The sequence below is a fragment of the Parus major genome, chromosome 7 (assembly GCF_001522545.3).
Source record: "Parus major isolate Abel chromosome 7, Parus_major1.1, whole genome shotgun sequence".
Lineage (NCBI taxonomy): Eukaryota > Metazoa > Chordata > Aves > Passeriformes > Paridae > Parus > Parus major.
This window is the reverse complement of record NC_031776.1, coordinates 33,687,748-33,709,108: the sequence shown is the minus strand read 5'-3', so window position 1 is coordinate 33,709,108 and position 21,361 is coordinate 33,687,748. Positions and strand designations below refer to the sequence as shown.

Genomic DNA, 21,361 nt, shown 5'->3' with positions numbered 1-21,361 from the left:
CTCATGTCAGGGATTAGGACTGTTAACACAGCCTCTTTGCAAAAATATTCCCAGGAGAATACTCAATGGATGGTCCAACACATGGGAATTGAAGAGTGGTCCTTGCCCTCACCTAACTGGTGAATCAGTGTTTGCAGCCACACCATCTTATCCCTCTCATAAAACACGACAGTTACTGAGCAAAACAACTGCAATATTGACTTAATGACTTCTGAAGATGACATGTATAAAATATTATTTAAGAATACTTCAAAAAACTAAAAAGAAATCCTGTGCAATTGGAGGTTGAGGAAGACAGGACAAAATACTGTAAACTATTTCCAGATTGAGTTGAACAGGAAATTTACAATAATGCATTCAGGGACTTTAAAAATATGGAGTTCTGTTTGTTCTCTTCTGTTGTGAAATATATGCAAATAACTTTCAAGTCTTTAAACCTGTCTCCTAAATAAAAACCCTTAATCTGAATAAAAACCCTTTTCAACCTTTTGCAAATATTATGAATAGTCATCACCTAATTGCTCAGGTAGAAGGACAAGAAAATGATATGGCTCCTTTTTCTACCAAGAGCACTGGACAGATTTACAACAAAAGAAAATCCTTTTGGGGGACTTGGTGCTAGTAGCCATGTGGAAATTTTACCTTAAAAACCTACATATCATTCTACCTTATGCTTTTAGAAGCAAATTAATTATCTGTACAGTGCAAGGGAATCTTGTATTTATATAGGCTTTGTTAAGAATTATAGAAATGTTTCATATATTGAACATTTTGACATGTTCTTGGATACCATGTTGAGCCTTATTCAGACCCAGTCTTCTGGGACCATTCCACAAAGAATATCTTACCAACAAATTTCTTTTTTCTTGAAACTTTTATCAATTATGTTTCATTCTTCTAAATTTTAAAAGTAAATGATTTAACATTTAATTATATTCCCATTGCACTCAGTCTCTGATTGTACTCATAACCCCATATTTTTTTGACCCACAATGAACTTCTAGTGTTTCTTATACAATAAAGGACAGGATTAATTCACAGTGCCTAAGTTATGAAACAAACATGCTAAAACTGTTTATTTCCAATGAGAAACAGTAGTGACATTCAGCTCTATATTTGTTGTTTCAAACCACAAGTTCCAGAACATTTTTCTCTTTTAAACAGCAAGTTAATACTTTCCTGTGAATGTAGATGTGGTGGTTCATGAAGGAGAAAGCACACCCATTATCTTTAAAGTAATCAAAAAATATCTAACCAGAGATCTGAAATCCATTTGCTGTACTCTGTCAACTATACCTTATCAAATTATCCCTACCTCAATTATGTCATTAGAGTAAGAATAACAACAAAAGATCACCCATTAGCTCATTTTTAAAAAGAGCATGACTTCAGATTTCAGAATTCTTGTTACCTCTTACCTCAAGTAGAAATTCTAGTAAGAATCTCCAATATCTATGTTCACATAAATATAAACCTTGGACAGTCACTCTCACGCTACCAACTAAATTCTGTTTTTGTATAGAAATTATTTCCATTTGCTAAAACACAACTGATATTCAGACTTTTGAGCAGTTACTGCTCTTTACTAAGGTAGTGTCCATGTGAGGACACTGGAAAAACCTCCCTAAAGGGGATTTAGGATCTTCATAAAATAAACAAACCCACAAAGAGGACCAAAAGCAGCTTTTTTGGGAGGATACCTTATGGAGGCTGTGAGTGGAGAAAGTGCCTTGTGAGATGTGCTGTGGCTCATCCTCCTGTTGGACTGAGACAGGGGAATCACAGAAGGAAAAGGCAAGTCCAGAAAGGAGCTGCTGGTTTATTTAGCCAAGTATTTTGTAGCTGGGACCCCAAGTCTGCCTGGCCCTTGTGTAGGGGCTCAGAGTGAGACACCTCCAGAGATACTGCAGGGCATGTGGAGACATTTAGTGCTTTATCCAGTCTCCAGAACAGCTGCACTGGAACAAGCTGCTTGAGCAGGCAAATAGTTACTAATTATCAGGATATTTTCCTGAAATAAAATCAGGGCAGTCATCACAGCAACTCTGAGATGCTTCAATCAGCTACGTGTGGGGTTTCCATGGGTGCACTGACTCTCTGTTTGACCAGCCATGGTCAAAATTCAGACAAAATGTTAAAAAGAGCCAATAGAAGACTGTTTTAGCTTTTAAATTAATGTTCCAGCTGACAAACTGCACAGGGGCTTAACCTACTTTAGAACATATTTAATAGCATAATTTAGTCTGGAAAAAGAAAAGCAAAATAACTAATGATGGACAAATTTAGGGGTCGAATCTAGTTCAGATAAACATTCAAAAGTTCAGATGTTTAACCAAACCTTATCTTGTCCATGAAAAGCTTCAAACTGAAGGGCTCTATCAAATATAAGCAAAGTACAGGAGATTGTGGAAACTTTTCCCTGCAGAAGGAAAACTATTATCAGAAACCTGCACCTTATTGCAGCACTCACGTGTAAAGCAGTTAAGCATCAAAGTGAAAGCAAAACATTTCAGAAAACTGCTTCACGGTCTCAGTAATATTTGGATGAAATCCAATACAGAGAAAAGAAAATAATATTAAGGGGAAAGATAATACAAATGCAATTAGACTATCAACCAATAAAACTTGATAGCTGAAACCTTCCAAGCTTAGAGAGAATAAGGAAATTGGAGATCAGAGGACTCTGCCTTTTGAAGTCTTGCTGTCCAGATCCTGGGGACCATTATCCAGCTGAGTATTTTAAAGACATTATGAATATTCTGTCACAAAATTAGAAAGCTTTATTACTGTGAATGACCTGTAACTTGAGCAGGGACAACTACAAATCAATTCCAAGTAAACAATTGTTTGGAAAAGGTGAATTCTGCTAACTGAGTTTTCTGGGTTGCAACTCACCAGTTAAAAAACTTGCTTTCAAACAGCATTCTCCTTGTGGGTTATTGATAACAGAAAGTATAATTCTAATGGATCCTCTCCATTCTCACATTCTTCAAACACAAACAATTAAAAAAATAACCTTATCAGAAAAGATGAGACCGCTGCTCTGCCTTGCCTGGCACTGTCCCTCACTCAGCAGGCAATATCTGCTACAGTGCCCCAAAAGAAACCAAATTCACACAAATGACGCAGCAGAATATGGTGTTTCAGGATTTAATTTTCTTTTTCTTTCCCCATGTCACCTTGTTTTAACCATCCTCTTTTCTTGAGCTCCTCCCTCACCCTTTTTTCTGCCTCCATCCCTCCAGCTACCTGTGAAAATAACAGTAAAAAATTGCTTTTCTCATAGCTGAACCCCAAATTCAAACCACCAGATGTCCAAATAAAAGATATTTTAAGCCAGACATCTAATTCAGTTCAGAAATGACTGGATATTTTGCATTAAGAGCAAAGTTAAAACAATAAATCAAGTATTACAGTGCTTGTAATTGTGCCTTAATATCAGTTCTACCCTTGATCCATCGTATTGAGTGATCTTCAGATAACACTCTATAATAATCCAGGTGTTTTCATTATTTATTCATTAATTTTTAGTGCTATCTTTTGATTTTCATTCAAACACATCAACTGAAATACTTTCAAAAGAGGAAAGGATGGTAGGAGAATTATAACACCCTAAAATAATCATCTTTAATTTTAAACAGGAAGGAAAGAGGTTATTACATGTGTTTTCACACAAATATATATATATATATATGTATATATATATATACACATATGCAAAGATTATCTTTGCAGGAACTTCTGAACTTCTAGGAAACCATGGAAATGAGATGAAGAGTTTGGTTTAAGTGAATGTGTCTATGGCTCAGACAGAAAAGTCAAACAGTGATCTTGAGGTCACCACCTGCACTGCTAATTTTTAGTCACCTTTCTGGTTCTTCCAGTATCCCTTCTCAAGGGAAAACCTCTGCTGCTCAGGAACCAGTTGACACAGAAAAAAAAGGCTTTTCTGAATAGGTCACAATCACTCTGTCCTAGAAAGAGTGAGCATGAAGTGATGTGGATCAAACCATGAGCTCCTGAACCTGGAATGAAGCATTCCTTTACAGATACCCACCAAGATAAAGGCTGTCTTTCCCTGATTTGTAAGTTTGTGTCCCAAAATCTGCTAAATGGCAAATGATCCAACGTGCATCTGGCTGCCCTCCTGCTCTGCCTGCCCACATCTGGCCACCTTCCCTTGGGCCCTGAGTCCTTGGACTGAAGAATGACCTTCTTTGGCAAAAGTGACTATAAAATGTCACTATGTGATTGCAAAATGCATTAACTGCAAAGCTTTCTCTAGTAGGGCTTCATACCTGTATGCTTTTAAAATTATTTCTGTGTTCTGTACAAAGCGACTTCATGAATTTCAGGATAATTCCATGATAATACTTTTTCATCTCCAAAGGGCTTTTTTTCAAATATCTTAGTACTGGGATATTTTTAAATGTTTTAATTGAATTTATTTTAAATGTGCCATTTGCAAAGGGTTGTTCAGTTTTATAAGAATGTTACTTCTTTGTTTAAATTGAACACCTTAAAAATTAATTACAAAAACTGTTATCACATGTAAGAACATATTTTATATGCTATGAAAAGGCTTAAGGCTCTTTAGTTTGCTCTTTAGTTTTCATAATGAATGCATTGGATGCAAGAGATTAAAGGACAGCAGAATCTACGTGTCCTGGTTGTTTACATTTAATGTCTAAAAAGGTGGCAATGAAAGAGATAAATACTATCCCTACACCGTTATCAGGTGAGCCATTTCCACACAGGAGACTGAATTCTGCTTTCCAAGGCTGTGGGAAGACCTAGCCTTGAATATCTGTGCAAGAAACACTCACTGAAAGGGAAAGAGATTCAGAAAAGGGTTGTTTGAGATGATCATAAAAAAAGAAAAGCAGCACCCTATGGTAGGAAAGACTACAAAATCTTGGCTGTCCTAGTTATCAGCCCAAGCAGGGGCTGGTACACCTGAAGCAGAGCTGCTGAAAATTAAGAGCAGGCTAAATGCTGCCACAAGAACACAATTGTACCACAAGTCCATTTAGGCTGAAAATTAGAGTGCTTTCAGCTTGAAAACTGAAGTTTTGGAACATTTTTCCAGCCTGAGCTGAGGGGCAAAAGCATTACTACCGAATTTCATTAATTATGAAAGGAATCAAATGAGGTAGTTGTTTTCAAGAGCTGGGGAATTGATTCAATGCTGCAAAAAGTCTGTCTGAGGCAGATAATGCTGTGTTACACTTTTCAATAACAGTAACGCAAGTGAATTCCTCTTGGGTGAATCCTGGGCTCACTTAAGACAATGGCCAATGGAATTAATTAAATGGAGCCAAATATCCTCGCTGGTGAGGGGAGCTGCTCATATGTCATAGCTCTCTCTTCAGCATCAATATTTAAAGCCAGCTAGTTGGAACCTTTTACTTAATTGAGAAACAATACAGCATTTAACCCTTCAGTGATGTTCCACCCTTTGGCTTTCAGAGGCAGGATCTGTTTGCCCGGCTCGTCAGCAGGCAGCTGGTGGAGCAAAGAGGAGATCCTATAAAACACATTTCTTTTTAATTCCATTAATATACCCTGTCCAGAAGCTGGTGTTTAAATATTTGGGATTGGCTGTCACAATTTAAATTAAATAGATCCTTCTAGCTAGAAGGTCCAAATATATAAGTGATTTCACCACAGGGAAAAAGGTGAGTCTAGAAAGTAGGTATGCCTGTCTAGAGCCTGACGTACAGTCTCTCTAACTGAGCTTAATTTAGACTTTTATAACCTAAAAACCTCCTTATTTCTGACACATTCCTCCCAAAATACCATGAGGATTGCATCTAGATTGGTTTGAAATAATAGTGAAAACTCAGGATACAGTACAGTGTAAGGACACTTTTTCTGGCTGCAACCTTCCAATAGGGGTACTTATTTCAATATATATCATGAAAGGTTCAAAATTATGCTTTCAGGAGTGATAGACTGGACTGGCTCTTCCTGAATAACAAAGTTCAGTGAGTCCTGCCTGTTTGCTCCAGTTCTGACCTCTCTCTAAAGACTGCAGTCTAAAATATTCCCTGTTGTGGTGAGAACGCCTCCACCCATTTAGGCGTTATCTGTTGTCAGCCTCTATTCCTTCCCTGTGGGGGCAAAGGATGGAGATGCAAAAACTGGAGATCTACTGACACATGGTGATGGAAGGTCAAGCAGAGGTAGCTGCCTGCACAGTGGGCTGTTTTCAACCACAAAAATTGTGGGTTTTTTATCATCTACATCAAACCTTAGTTTTGCTACTTAATATAAAGGAAGGTCTACTTGTATGGAGGTAAGAGACTGCACCAAAGCAGGGGAAGACGTGTTGGGTAGTTAGGCTTGGAAGTGGCAGAGTCAGAGTAGATTCCTCATTGCAGGAGTCTAACTCAATTTTAGTGCATGGAAAAAAGCCCAGATGCTTGGCTCCAATAATGCCTAAAATCTCATTATTTGTTTGTTATTGCTTTTTCTGAAGCAAGTGTGTACCTGAAAAAAACCCCTGCAATTTTTCCAAAATGTAGTTGTCTTAAGTATCAGTATCTTTGTGTCAGTATCTGTTATTCAGTAAGACAGGACTTAAAGCAATCATGATATCTCCACTTGCCTCCATATCAAATCCATCTAGAGTACACATGTAGGAGTTTATTTTGTTAAGAAAAATACGTAGTGTCTCTCTCTTCTTTGGAACAAAGAAATATGGATTTGTAACCTTTTCTTTTTCTTTCTTTAAACTTAAGTCCTTCAATAGTGTTTTGAACAAACCTAAAGAGATTTTAAGACAGACATTTTGTATTATAACATTCCCCTGGGTCGTATGTATGATCGTCTTTACTAAAGCTCCTTTCAGTCCCAGTTGAATAAATATGCATTTTATTTCACTAATCTTGAAACAACAGGAATAAAGTTTACCCAGGTCTTTTATACCTCAGAGAACAAAACAAATACTACAAATCTTTAGAGAGAAAGGATATACAAAAGGGCTTGAGGTGAATGTTTCAAAGCAAATACTCTTTAAACGATGTGCAAATTATTTCAGCACTTGAACATGATTTATGAAAGGGGATTAGTCCACTGAAACAAGAACCGAGTTTAAACTGTTGGGTTTCAAAGTCAAGGATGAGAAGTGTTAGCTGGAAAAGGCAGAAGAAACTGGATAATAATCTATAGTGAGGATTTCTGATTGATTTTCTTTAACTAACTCAATCCTACATTAGCTATCGCTGTCATTCATACTTAACTGTGGTGGGCAGCATAAAATACCTTCTTTTATGATATAATTCCCCATAAAAATGAAGTATGCAATGGTGATAATTAAGTAATAATGAGGTAATTAATAACTCAGTGACTAGCTCTCTATTTACTAGTATGCCCCATAAATGAGCATGAGGACTGTGAAACAATTAAAGATTATCCAAGCTCAAACAGATAACTTTTCCAGGGAGTTGTGTGTCAGTGAGCAGACCAATGAGTCACAGGTCACATCTATAATAATACATTATATTATATTGCAATATTCTCACATACACTTCACGTAATGGGTTAGAGCTACTCTTAAGTACTATAAAAATGATCACTTTTATGTAATTGTAAAGATTAATAAGTGAGCTAACTTCTCATGGTTCTATAATGACCCTGCTGTTCTAGTAGGTAAAGGAAAATTTAATGATCCTGCTCAGATATGATTAATATCTAACTTTTTCCTGGCTAAAAATCTGGACTTGGTTCAATAAAAATGAATTAAGTGAACACGCATGGGTTTCCCTGCCAAATGTTTATATGGAAGTTGGATATGCCCAATTTAAAAATATGCTTGTTCAACCCAAATAGTAAACTCTGGAAGTATTTTGGAGAGTGAAATAGAAATAAAACAAAGAATTAAGGAAACATTATATTATAATTGATGGAAACAGGATATTCAAATTCAGGAAGAAATGTAATTTTTTAGGACTAGTCACAGCCAGTTGTGATTTTGAGTGCAACACAATCTTCTATTATCAGTAGAAGTGACACAGTTTGTTTCTCAATTTGGCATGTTTTGTTTCCCACATGCCAATATCATTATTTCTTTGTTGCTGAATCAGTATTTTCCTAAGCTTTAAGAAGAGAGCATACCTACACTTAATGTGGCAGAGAAGCATAAGAGTTCAAATATGTAAAAAAGTTTATTTCCTGTAGTCCAGATGAGTGAATTCACCCTGCAAACCCAGCATGCTGCATTTTCTTTTCCTGCTTTTTTTTTTTTAGTCCCTGAAGCTGAGGGCATTCCTGTTGATGCAATAAAAATAAATGCTACAAACATACAAGATGCAGTGACAAAATTAACACTGCAGTAGGAAACTGCATATTTGCAGCTAGTTTTCATTTTGCTTTCTAATTGTTGCCATTGGTAATGCTGCACTAATATACATTATTGCTTTATGTTTCTTGGCTTTATTAAAAGTAATAAAACTGACCTATACATGAAGCTAACGTTGTAATATAATAATAGTCCCTAAATAGCATCATTTGGCTTTGAACTTCACATCTAACTGAAATAAATGGGCCGGGAAGGGGAAAGAATTCAGACCTCATCAGAACTAACAAAGAAATAGGGTGATTTCCAACTTCTGTGGCTCTAATTAGAACCATGAAGGTTGGAAAAGACCTCCAAGATCACTGAGTCTAATTGTCAACCCAGTGCCACCGTCATGTTCACTACCAAACCACGTCCTCAAGGGCCATATCCACACCTTTTTGGACCCCTTCCAGGGATGGTGACTCCACCAGTGGCCTGGGCAGCCTGTTAATTAGCCCTCATTTCAAGGATGTCACCCTGTGTGGATGAGGGACTACATAAACCACAGCAGAATCTGGCCCTTGATAAGCTTGGCCTTAAAACCTGTCTCTACATCCCAAGATATGATCCCCCAACCTTCCATCCCCTTAATGTGTTAGAGAGGAAGACAGAAAACTCCCACAGGCTCCTCTCAGCGCTACCTCTAATTACAGTGCCTTTTTCTAGGACATCTAAACGGTGTTTTCAATAAATAAATTTCTGGCCTTTTTATTTTTTTTTCCCTTCCTTCTGTTATTACACAGCCAAAACCATGCAAACCCATGTGTTTGTGCACTGGTGCCCATCCTTTCCCTCCCCAGAGAAACAACAGACAGGAGGTCTTTGCCACAGAAATTCCCAGTCCTGCACAAGGACAAACTTTAAACCCACAAACAAGGAAGAAGTTTTAGCCAGGGAAAGACCAAGTAGCATGTGGAGCCAGCAAGTTTTCAAGCTCCACCAAATTCTCCATTTCTTCCACCATGTCCATTAAATGACCAAAATGGGTTCCTGCTGCTGTTTTTTTTCCCCTCACACTCATTGTCCATACTTAGTTATCAAACAGACTGCCTTCAGAAAGGATTCTGGATGCTTTAGTAATTACTTAGGGATAAATACATACCATGCTCAAGTTTCAAAATTCAACCTTCTGAAGAACAGTGAATGAAACAAGAAAAGCAATCTTGGGCAATTTTAAAGCACACAGTCCGTGGTTCAACCCTAAGGACTATAAGCTCCTGAATTTAGCTGTCTTTTAAGAAACTAAAGCAGACTTTTATGCCCTGATGACTTTGTAGCAAATACCTATGAAAGCAAATCAAAATTATGATCCAGACATTATTTTTTTTTTCCCCTTGATTAAAAAAATTCTAGGAGTATTCCCAGACACTGCCATGAGGCCATTCCCTAGGGAAGAGCGCAAAGGCTGTGGCATCCCAAGGGCAAAGCATCACCCTTTTGGACTAAAAGACCCATCACTCCCTGTCGAAAGTCCAAGAGGAATTTAGGTAAGGAAAATATCATTATTTGAGTTGGCTGATGGCCAGGGTGTGGGGGCTAAGACCCTGATCCTTACAGAGAGTGGAAAGGAATCCCAAGCCTGCTGTTTAATATGCATGACATGTTGGCTTTGCTGTCAACTTTTCCTTCCACCCCCTGCCTTTGTCCGCTTTTTTCCACCTGTTGCAACTTGTCCTTATTCGGGCTGAGAGCTGGAATTGTCTTACTTTGGTATCACATTGTGTCTGGCACAATGACGCCTGGGGTCCCTGGCTGCCCTTATTGAGACACTAAAATCACCATGAATAGCAATAATGCCGCCACAGCTCACCAAATTGTTCCTTTTCACATTTTTTAAAATTCCCAGTGCTGGAGCTGTGGCACCTCCAGCTAGAATTCAAACATGGAGGAAATTTTCCAGGCTGCATGACTAACCACCGGGTTTGAAGTAAAGTGTTCTTGAAGATAAGGAAAAAAATATGCGAGTAGAAACAATAAAAATAATGCAATTCAATCTTATCAATTCAGGCAGTTCCAGCTTTTATGTGGCAAACAAGGAGATCAAATTGCATTTATCTAATATCACAGATTTTTTTAAATGTCTAAAATATTTCATTATTTTGCTTTGGCAACCTAAAGCTGAGGAACAGATTACTGTTCCCACTACATAAGGAAATAACTGACAACAATTAGTATTTATTCTTGTTGCTTTTGTAATAAAAATAGAATTCCATCACTTTCAAGGAAACCTAAAATATTAATAAGAATGTGATGAACTGAGTAAATGTGACGCCATAAGGAAATGATGGAGAACAGGTTGGAAATATAGTGCTTTGGGAATGGATTGCATTATCAAGCTTGTGATTGTGCATTTTGACAAGAGCAGCCCTCAGATTGATACGGTAGCCAAAGGGCACTCTTCCTACTGCAGAGCTGTTTGTTTTCATCCAGGAGAGGGGGAGCAGAAGGGGAATTGATCCCCTCCAACAATCAATAGTGACTTCAGCCCAGGCTCTTCCACAAGAGGTCACTCCTGAGGGACAGAATTCCCAGATGATGGCCACAAATGGCCCAGAGATGGCAAGTTGGGTGCATGGGCAGGAAATAAAAGGCTGAGCTTCGCTGAGAGCATCCACTTGCCCAAAACACAGCTGTCCTGACAGCTCCTGTGGAACACACACAGTGAGGAAGGCCCCTGGGCTTTTGGAGAGAGGAATGATTCCTGGGAACCTTGTGGTGCACAGGCCCTTTCCCAACATCCCAGATTCTTTCCCTGCTTCCCATCCACCACAACACCATCTCTACTTGCAGAGTAACCCAGGTGCCTGGTTCCATGGGATACAAAATTAACATGGCAGACCACCTAGCAGTGGACCCAATTATAGCTGGTACTAATTAGGAGAGGTTTTTGGCAATCTTATGAGGAAAAAAAACCAAAACACCCCTATGGTCTGAATGATAACTAAATTAATTGGAAATTATGAAGTCTGATGCACATTTTTAAAATGATCTGTTTAGAACAACACTTCTTTGCATTAAAATAAGTGGTGCTGCAAGGCAATTTTCTTGCATAAAATATGCCCTTTTTCTAATGGAAGAGGTTGCTGGGATGAAAAACATGTTATTTATGACCAGCATCAGCTACAGAAATTCTATCAGTGAAATTGCTGACATCATAAAATAAAAAGTCATCTCTTTCCATGTATTTGAGAACAAGATCACAGTTTTACATATTTTGGTAACACTCCCCAAGGCCATTCTTGGTTTCTTAGCTCAAGAAAACTTCAATTAGAACATGAGTTGAAACCAAACTGGATGAGAAGCCACTGAAAAGCTGCGTGACCAAGAGAACAGCCACTCTCTGAACTTTGGAAATTGAGCCTGGCAGTTTGAGCCCAATTTTCAATGAAATCAGTGTCTACAGCTCAAAAAAGCATAACAGAGAATTACCATTTGTCCTTGTAGTGCAAGCAGAAGCAATTAGGATTAGACATAAAAACCAAATTCCTGCTACTAATTCTCTAGAGACAGTCTCCCCAGTTTTAAATTAAAGAGTAAATTACTGAAGTGCTTTTGGTTAGAATGTACCTGTCCTTTATATACTTGTACTGGGAAAAAAACCCAAACAAAACAATGATACAATAGTATCAAGTCTAAAACTGTTTTCTGCTGTCCCTACAATGTAGATAAGGTAAATACAAATGAATCTGAGCTGTCTGAATATTTCATTAAAGGTTATCAGAACAGGAGGGGGTGGGCTTCTAACACATCAGTTGCTCATCTTCTTTGTTAAACTGGAGGAGTTCTAAGGCATCATTAAAATATCTCCTTTGTCTGGATTTGGCACTGGCAATAGTCAATAACGTAAAAGCACTATAAAATTATAAAATCGTTAAACTTTGCAAGAACTTTATAAACACACTTGCAGATATTGCACATATCTTTGTGCTCTGCAGTCAAACTGGACAATGAAACGACCACCTGTTAACTGCTAACAATGTGTCATTACCAGTTCTCATGCCTTTTTAAAGCAATTTTGGCTCTAGCTGCCGATAATTCTGGCTACGATACTTGTGTGAACATTAAGGGCACAGAAAGCCAAAGGCAGAAAACTGACAATACAGTTTGTGCTCAGACTACTAATAAGTAAGTGAATAATATGATTTTTCTAATTCCACATAATTGCTTGATCTCAAGGGGCCAAAAAAAAAAAAAAGTTCTGAATACATATTTTAGAAGCAATCCAATCTACGGTATTTAAATGCAAGCTTCGATTCAGTGAGATTTCACAGCAGATATTTTCACATTTTTTTAATAGTTTAAATAGCCTTTAACAAAACGGAGGTTATTCAGGATTCTCTAAGGTTTGAAAAGAAACATAGACTAAGTCTCTGTCACTGCTCATAGTCACTTTTTCTGTTTTGTCTGACAAATTATCATTTAAAGATATGTGAGAAGTCTAAATAAATAAATAAAAATTCCCTGAGCGCTGAGACAGTTTATGGGCATTTTGCTATTAGCTACAAAAAAGAACAGAATCAGACCCTCAGAACTCACTGTGTTCTCAGTCTTATTTTTCTTCCTCTGAGAAATGCAACGTAACACCCAGTGCAAAGATATTGGGACAATTTTTCACAAGCTACGTGTAGGCTACTTTATATTTTATGACACAAAGAAAAAAAAACCAAAAAAACAACAAAACAACAAAACCACAAAACCCTTAAAAAAAAAAAAAAAAAGAAAAAAGAAACATCTTCAAGAAAACAAGAAAACAACCCCCAAAATCCAGTGGTCTGCAAAAAGAGACTATTTAATGAGTCTCTGTTTGTGTGTACGCACATGCATGTGTGCATATATTTATGATTGTGTGGATAATTATCATTGGAAATAGCTCTGTTAGGTCTTTTTAATGCAGCCTTTTTCTTAACATCTCAGGCTTTGATCCTGCACTGAAATGCGTGCAGGAAAATTCCTACAGAGCCCTTTGGTACCTAAAGGTGCCTGGGACCAGCCTGCCACTCTGGGGCTGTCACAGCACTGATATCCAGACCAGGACGTGAATCTCCCACCAAAAAAAGAAGGAAAACAAAAATCTGGGGGAGAGGGAGAAGTTAAAAAAATGTTGAGTGAGGGATTCGGGGTCAGCACCATCTCCTGTGGCTGCTGCCCACGATCTCACGAGCCTCTCGGCACAAACTGGGAAAGTCTTTTCAGAGGAGTAAAGCACACCCCTGCTAGTTTTAGATCACTTTCTTTTCTAATCACACTGACAAAAATCAACGCCAAACCCTGGAATTTATCTTCTATAAAATTATAGATACATCGCTGATTGTTGGCTGCAGAGGATATGTCAATTCTTTCAGCAATTCAGTGTATAAATACACAACAGACAAAATTACTCTGGCAATTTGAGGTATTTTACTAAAATGGAAACAAAGCAACTGCAACAGACCATTAACACAGGGCTCATGTTGCTTATTTTTAAAAATAAATGGCTTAAATAAATGTCTTTGCTCCTAAACAAATTTATTTTGCTTAGGAGAGAGTGTCACCCTTTAAAAGTGTGGAGCTAGTAACTGTCTTTACTTAAATGCAAGTTATGTATATCAGTGCAAAACATATTCAGCTTTAAAATTCTCCGTGATCTTCCTTACATTCTGTATGTAATAAAAATTATCTTGCCCTGTAATGGCATAGTTATTTAAAAAGGAAATAAAGAAAAGAAAAAAAAAAGGAAAGAAAAATGAGGAAAGAAAAAAGCCTTACTTAAAGATTTTCTGTGTTCAGGCTTTGGTTCTTTGGATTCAGTGTCTAAGTTATTCAGTAATTCGATGCTGGAGGATCTTCTGAGTTTGAACTCCGAATTTCTCGATGTAATTCTCTGTTCTTTTGGCTGGGAAAAGAATATATATATATGTATATACATATGTGTATGCTTTTAATAAAATTATTATTTGTAAGAATGAAGCAAGAGGTTCCAGAATGCTAGTACAGAAGCTAGCAGAAACACACAGAGCAAGTGTGCAGGGAGTATATAATTTAAGGAAAGTGTAATACAAAATTTGTCATATGGCAAAGCTTTTATGGCCCTGACAGACTGATCCTAATTTCTGAGATAAATTCCCATTTAAGTGAGGAAAACAAAAGGCCTTCTTCTTTAGGCTTTAGGGACCAAAATTATTTCCACATTGCAGGCTACTTCCAAATGCTGGCAAAGAGGAAGTGTGTTTAAATTGCCTTTCTGGTTTAGATAGTTACAGTAAATATTCTTGCAAACACAATTACTTCAAACATCATTGTAAATTTGGGGTTGAATTCTGCTGGTTGAAGCTTAAGAAGTAGTCGGGGGGCTTTTCTCTTATTCTAATTTACTGGCAGACAAAGTGAAAATGAGCAGGGAAAAGAAGCAAAAAAAAAAAAAAGAACGAAAAAGAGGCGACGCTGTTTCGGCTGAAGCCACATCTCTTCCCATGGCATTTGGTCAGGTGAGACTCAGCCTTCCCAACAGCCTGGAGAGCTGCCAGGCTCTTCACACCCGCTCAGGGTTTGGGGACTGAAATAGCTGGCAGGGCTGGAGTGCATGGTGTGTGGTGACATCTTCTCCTGGGCTCTCGGACCTTGGCCAGGACCAGCCAAGCACGGGCCAGCTGTGCCCCTCCAGTTGTGCCCTTCCAGCTGCTGCTGCTGTGGCTCTCTGCATGCTCAGGGCTGCTGATGCCACGGTATTACCTCAGCTACACTAAAAATAATACAGATGTATATATAAAATCAGGTTTATTAGACGCTTAGTTGAATAATATGCCAAAATTTTTTTTTATTTTTTTTTTTCCTGAGTCTCCACGGAAAACTCCACCCCAAAAATCTTTAGTTGGATATCAATATCCTCACACACCCAATGAAATGCACAATATGAAGACATACATCATCAGATCAAACTTTCCTTGGCTGATTATAGCCTCAGGGTAATAGAATGTTTGTAGCTCTTTAAGGAAACAGTAGCTGTGTTCAAATTAACCCTTTCAAAGAGGCTGCAGATTCCACCGCACTGAAACCACTGAAAAATGCAAGAAATGGGGATATTTTTCTCTCAACAGATTCTGCAGTGAACAAGGAAAGTCAGTGCCCTCAAAAAAAAAAAAAAAAAAAGAAAAAAGAAAACGTTCTTGGAACAGGCAGGGATAGGAGAAAGACGTTTGGAATTTGTACTGAGAGTGGCAAAAAAGAAAGAAAAAGCTACAGCTGAAGCTGGTTTGGTAATTAAAAACTGTTTTAATAAAACGCAACCCTGCTTACTTCTAGTAGAAAACCCCCAGCCTTCCTGGGAGAATACCAGCAATCAGTTACAAAGGAATATTATTTGCTAGTGTTATTCTTGTGAATAAGTAATACAAAAATTCATAAAAGGCTCAAATGTATTAATAGTTCTATTGAAGATTATATACTGTAGGCTGCATAAACAGAAAATGCAAAAATTCATTAGTTATTAAGTGCTTGTGTGCTTTTACAACCCTCAGCAAGCCAGCGTCCTTGTTATTTCAGAGAAATAAATGTAGCGTTCCGTTTCGAGGCAAGAATCAAATGACATTTTTGTGCAACAACCTTGTTTATCTGACATTTTTTAGTAGATTTGCATACATATTTTTATATCCTTCAGAGAAAGGAATGTCTAGCTAGCTGCTGACTGCCTAAAACCTGTAGAGATGCCTGAGCAAATGAAGTTGAAATTGCTACATCTTAATTAATAAAGGTAACAGCCAAAACAAATACATACCAATCTGTCAATTGCATTTTTGATAGCGTGGAACCAATCCAATATGAGAAAGTCGATATCCGACTGGAGGAGGAACTCATTTCCTGACACTGTCGTGATCTGGGGAGGGCATGGGCACACACAGGTGAGCAAAGCACACCCCAGGCAGATGATTTTCCTCTGTTTTCCCCCCCCCATTCCCCCCAAATGTTTGTCCTTTTTACCGAGGTTTTTCTGCTGGAGTGCTGAGTTACCGAGGAGTTCTGAACCTCTGTCTGGAAACTGTTTTGAATATGTCACAACAAACGAGATATTGTCTCAGCAGTGCAACCACTGAGCACAAATAGTGCCGAAATAACGGGTGTGTGACAAAAGTTAAGAAAAGCCAGGAAATCCCATGTAACAAGACACAGTTCAAGTGAAATCAAAGCACCCTGAAAAGAAGTGAATGTATCATGAAAATTATTTCCTGTCTTCGACAGTTTCCATTTCTATTTTACTAGTATTAGTTTTTGTATCTGGTATCTCCATTCTTGAATTTGCACATTTATTATTTACCTATGATTCCCCAGACCACTTCCAAATATTTTGGTAAAATTAATAATGTCACTCTTTCACATTAAAAAAAGAAATTATCATCAAAGATGGCTGCAGCAGAATAATTAGGAGCCCATTTATCATGAAAAAAAAAAATCCCCAGTTTGTCTGAATAGAAGTCGATTTACATTTTTGACCCACTCACTGGGAATATTTATCAAAAGAATATTTAATCCCCTGATAATGCTGTTTCACTGCCTAACCTAATATTTGGTGGAAATATGTATGTATATGCTGTTGGTCTGAACTTCTGTAAACTACTGGGATAATAATGATGCATAATGTTTTATTTTACATACATACATATATATATATATATTTTACCAAAGGAAATCTCCAGGTATTTCACAAAATGGGTATTTCACAGATGGCAAAACTGAGGCCCAGAGCTGTGCAGTGTTTTGTCCCATGATTATTCCACAGATTCCTGGTGCACGTGGCCATGGAGCATCTGGGCACATCTTTCTGTGTTTGCAGACAAGTCAACCAAGGGCTACATCACCAGCATGTTTTGGAAGGGGCAGGAACTCGTTCTGCCCATGCTCCAAAACAGCTCAGCTCCTGCCAGCTCTGGAACCAAAGTCTTATTCTTATTTTGCTGTTGTTAAAAACTGCTTGTGCAAAATTTGGTGGTATCCAAGCGTGGAAATGGAACACACGTGTGTGGGTGTATGGGGGATGCAGGTTTAGTCTGAATGTTGGGATGCTCACTGGAACATGGGATTATTCAGCACCAAAACATTTTCAGGTATTTTTAGAGGAATGACTGAGTACAGTGGACAATAGGGATTTCCTTCTGACCAAACTTTGGGAAAAACCAAAGCAAAGCTGTTACAACCTGGCACGGTTTATTTATTTATGTAAATACACTGACATGAAGTGCTTCTGTTTCCCTGCATCTCCCCCATGTTAAGAGTTTTAACTGAAGCAAAAAAAGAAACAGCAGATCCTCACCAGCATGAGTACTCCCAGCATCTTCCTTAAAACCGAAATAACACTAGGAAAAAGAAAACCCAAACCAAAAAACAACAGCCTAATGTCGCATTAATTGTCCTATAACCCTCTCTTTATTGAGGAAATGCCTGTTAAGGAAGGTTTCCAAAGTCATCAGCATTAAGGAAAATCCCATCAGTGCAGCTCCAGCGGAGACATCCTGTGGGAATGTGAGGATGTGGGGAATGGTCCCCTGGTGTGGGCTCGGGGCTGCCTGGCTGCAGATGTTCATCCCATCCCCTCTGCACCCATCGGGAGCCAACTGCAGCCACCCCTCTGTCCCCGAGCACCAGGGAGAGTTATTTACTGGGGAAATCTCAGCTCCCTCATTAGTCCATGGCCATAGCATTAATCACCCCTCGCATGCTCACCCTTCCCTTCACCAAAACGAAATAAAAAGCCCAAATTCAGCTTAAGGTGAGCAACAGAAAGAGCTGACCTCCAGTTCTGTGCCTGGCTCACACAGCAAGGTTTGGGTTCAAAATGTATGGTATGATATCACAATTTATTAATGTATACATGCAGATATGAATTAGACTAAACACAGGCAACAATTCAATCTAATGCTTCTCTCCCAGTATAAACAAATCATTATTAAAATTATAAAATGGAATAACGTTTTCAAAGTAAGAGCAACATATGTAATTAGATTTACTGTATTTTGAAGGCTTAAAAAGGACACAACATAGTTCAGCCTTCCGTTCAGTAAATTCAGGCTTTATTAAAATACAAGTATTCAGCACTGCATAAATATTTGCACTGTATGATATGCAAAAGAGATACTCCATTGCTAACAAGACCAAAGCAAAATACATGTTGAAAGTTTCTTTGTCTTGAATGTGTTATTTTGATAATCATATATTATCAGTGTTTTATGAGCAAATCTGTAAAAACAGATCATAGAATGGAGGGAAGAGAATTCATTTAAAATATACTTTCTGTAAGATATAGTTCAAGTCCTTTTCTTTCTTTCCTCAGACTAATCTTCAGAGTAACAAGACAGTTTCAAGAAGACTGCTACTGCTCTCTACAGTTTAAATGCATCCACTCCTTAATTACAGTCAGTAATTGACTTTGTTCTGCTCCATTCCAGTCATTCACAGGCAAGCAGTTCCAAAGGCTTTGGCTGGTAAATCCCATTTAATGTGCAGGTTTTCTATCCCACTTTTATATATTACCTCCTTAGGATTTCTGATAAATGACTCTTGGAAAGGATTGCTAAACCATATTTGCACTTTGAACAATCAAATTTTCAACACCCTTGGGAAAAGACATCAGTAAAGAATGCCGGTTTTGACTGAACCTTGTGATTGAACAATTTATGATCACAGCCCTAAATGATGTATAACTAGCAACAAGCAGAAATTGTTCAATATTAAGGCCTGTTAACACACCATCCCTGTGTCAGGCACTGCTGAAATAAACAGAGGCACCGGGGAAACAAATGAAAGACAAATCTGAGGGGAAAAAAAAAAAAGAAAATGAAGTGCTCTATCCAGAGCTGCCAGACTCCATTGTGCCAGGTACTTCACTTATTTAAATACCTCCCAAAATCCCTTTCTCTGTGCCATCATTTTTTGCAAAGGCTACAGTCTAGAATTAGCACCACCTTAGCAGGCAGAATGCTGCTGCTGCTGTCAGCAATAAACACCCACGAGGACTGGCAACTGGCATTAACCCTCTGGTTCCCCATGCCCTTCAGGTTGGGGATAGGAGAGCCAGGGTGCCTGAGTTCCCTCTGTCTTGCTACAGCACCAGGGGAAAAAATTACTTCAAAGGCCAAACCCACTCACATGGCAGCTTTGCAGCGAGATGCTGCACAGCCCTGCTGTTAAGCATTGATCCTCAGAAAATATCGGCTCACCACAGGTAAATGTGTGCTAAATTCAATGTACTGCTGGGCTGACAACACCGTGGGGGAAGTGGGGAGGGAGGCAGGTGTGAAACACTTCCTGGTATTTTATTTCTGGCTTATTAAGGGTTTCTCTTGTCACCTTATAAAGCTGCAAATGGAGGGTTGAGCTTCTTTTGCATGTCACCATAATGATGCACCAAGGTGGTGTTCAAGAAGATCCTATGTTATTAAACAGAAATGTAACCTTTTAGCTCCACAAAACACAGGACACCGTGTCTAATTAATGCCATTACCATGAACCTTGGGGGCTACCCAGGATCAATGATTTTTAAAATTTTACAGATTATTTTTCCTGTGGTAGGTTGTGCTCTGGGACATACTGCAGTGCCAGGATTTCCAAACCCTCACAGATCACCCTTGAGGGCTTGTATCACAGCCTTTCCTTTCACAGTATATCCATGGCAATGGAAAACAGGAGGTAAAGGAGCCATGGAAGAAGATCAGGGTCTTCTGTCCATGGTTTTCCTGCAAGGTTTGGTCTGGGCACCATGGCACCACTGTGAAAAACATCTCTCCTTCCTGGTATCCCTCTAGTTCTTTATCATTAGACACTTCTACAGATGATTCTGCATTTCTTTTAGCTGCAGAACAGGGATGGAGGCAATTTCAGCAATCCTACTGATGGACACTCTATGGAGATATGGGAAAGGACGATAAATTCACTCAGCAAAACAAAAATCCAAACCCGTCTTATTGATTCACCCACTTCAAAGTGTACTTATGCATCTCTGGTGGCCACAACTATTATTTGCAGTGATTAGCTATTTTCAAACAATGCCAAGAACAAACCTTAATACAGGAAGTGAAGAAGTCAGTGGGGAAGGAGAAACACAGCAAAAAAATTAGCGTGTACCATGCAACAAGAAAAAGGGAGCAGAGTGAGCAGCCTAGGAAGTGTATGGCTCATGTTTAACTCGTGTATGAACACCAAAAAAACATGCCACAGCTCTTAATTCAACCAAATACTGAAACAAGCCAATGTTCAACTCCCCCTGAAACTGGGACATCCAGAAAAATTGCTGGACTGTTGAAGTGGAGCTTCATATAACTGACTCCAATGGTTCAGTGTTGGATTATTGGATGCTTTTGGACCGTGGAAACTTCAGCAGTTGCTAATCCAGTGCAAGATTCAGTGCAGAAAACTGAAATTTTTATGCCACCTGGGACTCACACAGCTTGTGGTGAACACTAAGTGATTTAAACTTGGATTGACAGATACCTCTGCGTGCAGAAATTCAATAAAATGTGTTCCTCTTGTTGCACTGTGCATTGGGATTGCTGCCCTTGATATGTGTAGGAAAAAAAGGAAATGTGAGTTGCTGGAGCATTTCTAGCTCCAAAGTTAACACTCTTCCCCCTTCCCACTGCTCCCTTCATCTCACCTTGCTCTCTCACAGAGTGGTGGGGTTTTTTATGATCATGTTAATCAACCTGATTCCCCATAATGAAGAGAAATCTGGATTTTTCTCTCTGTTTTCCTAAGAGATTTTTCAGGATGGGATCTATCCATGCAATGCAGGACACCCCATTTGCCATCTGCATGGCAGCCACCAGGGCTGGGCCAGGGAAGTTGTGAAAAGAGTCAAGAGGAAAGGAAAAGAAAAAAAAAAAAAAAGTAAAAAAAAGAAAGGATATTGGGAAATTTCTGTCTCTAAATACTCATTTAAAAAATCATTACAATATAATAAAACTTGAGAATAAATGCATAAACCCTGGATACTCCTGTGTCCACACCCCCAGTAGAAGAAGGATTAATTAAAGTTGGGAGACACTATGCTCCTTAATG

The 21,361-nt window shown here is 38.5% G+C and overlaps 1 protein-coding gene across 3 annotated transcripts in view; it reads right to left on the bottom strand.

Annotated features, from left to right (window-relative positions):
- Positions 1-21,361, bottom strand: part of ARHGAP15 (Rho GTPase activating protein 15) — a 322,532-nt gene that overhangs the window by 142,965 nt on the left and 158,206 nt on the right. For all 3 annotated transcript variants that reach the window (XM_015635331.3, XM_015635332.3, XM_015635330.3), the window contains 2 exons: positions 16,092-16,190; positions 14,087-14,213 (listed from right to left, as the gene is read on the bottom strand). In XM_015635331.3, coding sequence (XP_015490817.1) covers positions 14,087-14,213; positions 16,092-16,190 — 226 coding nt within the window. The remainder of the gene's footprint in view (positions 1-14,086; positions 14,214-16,091; positions 16,191-21,361) is intronic.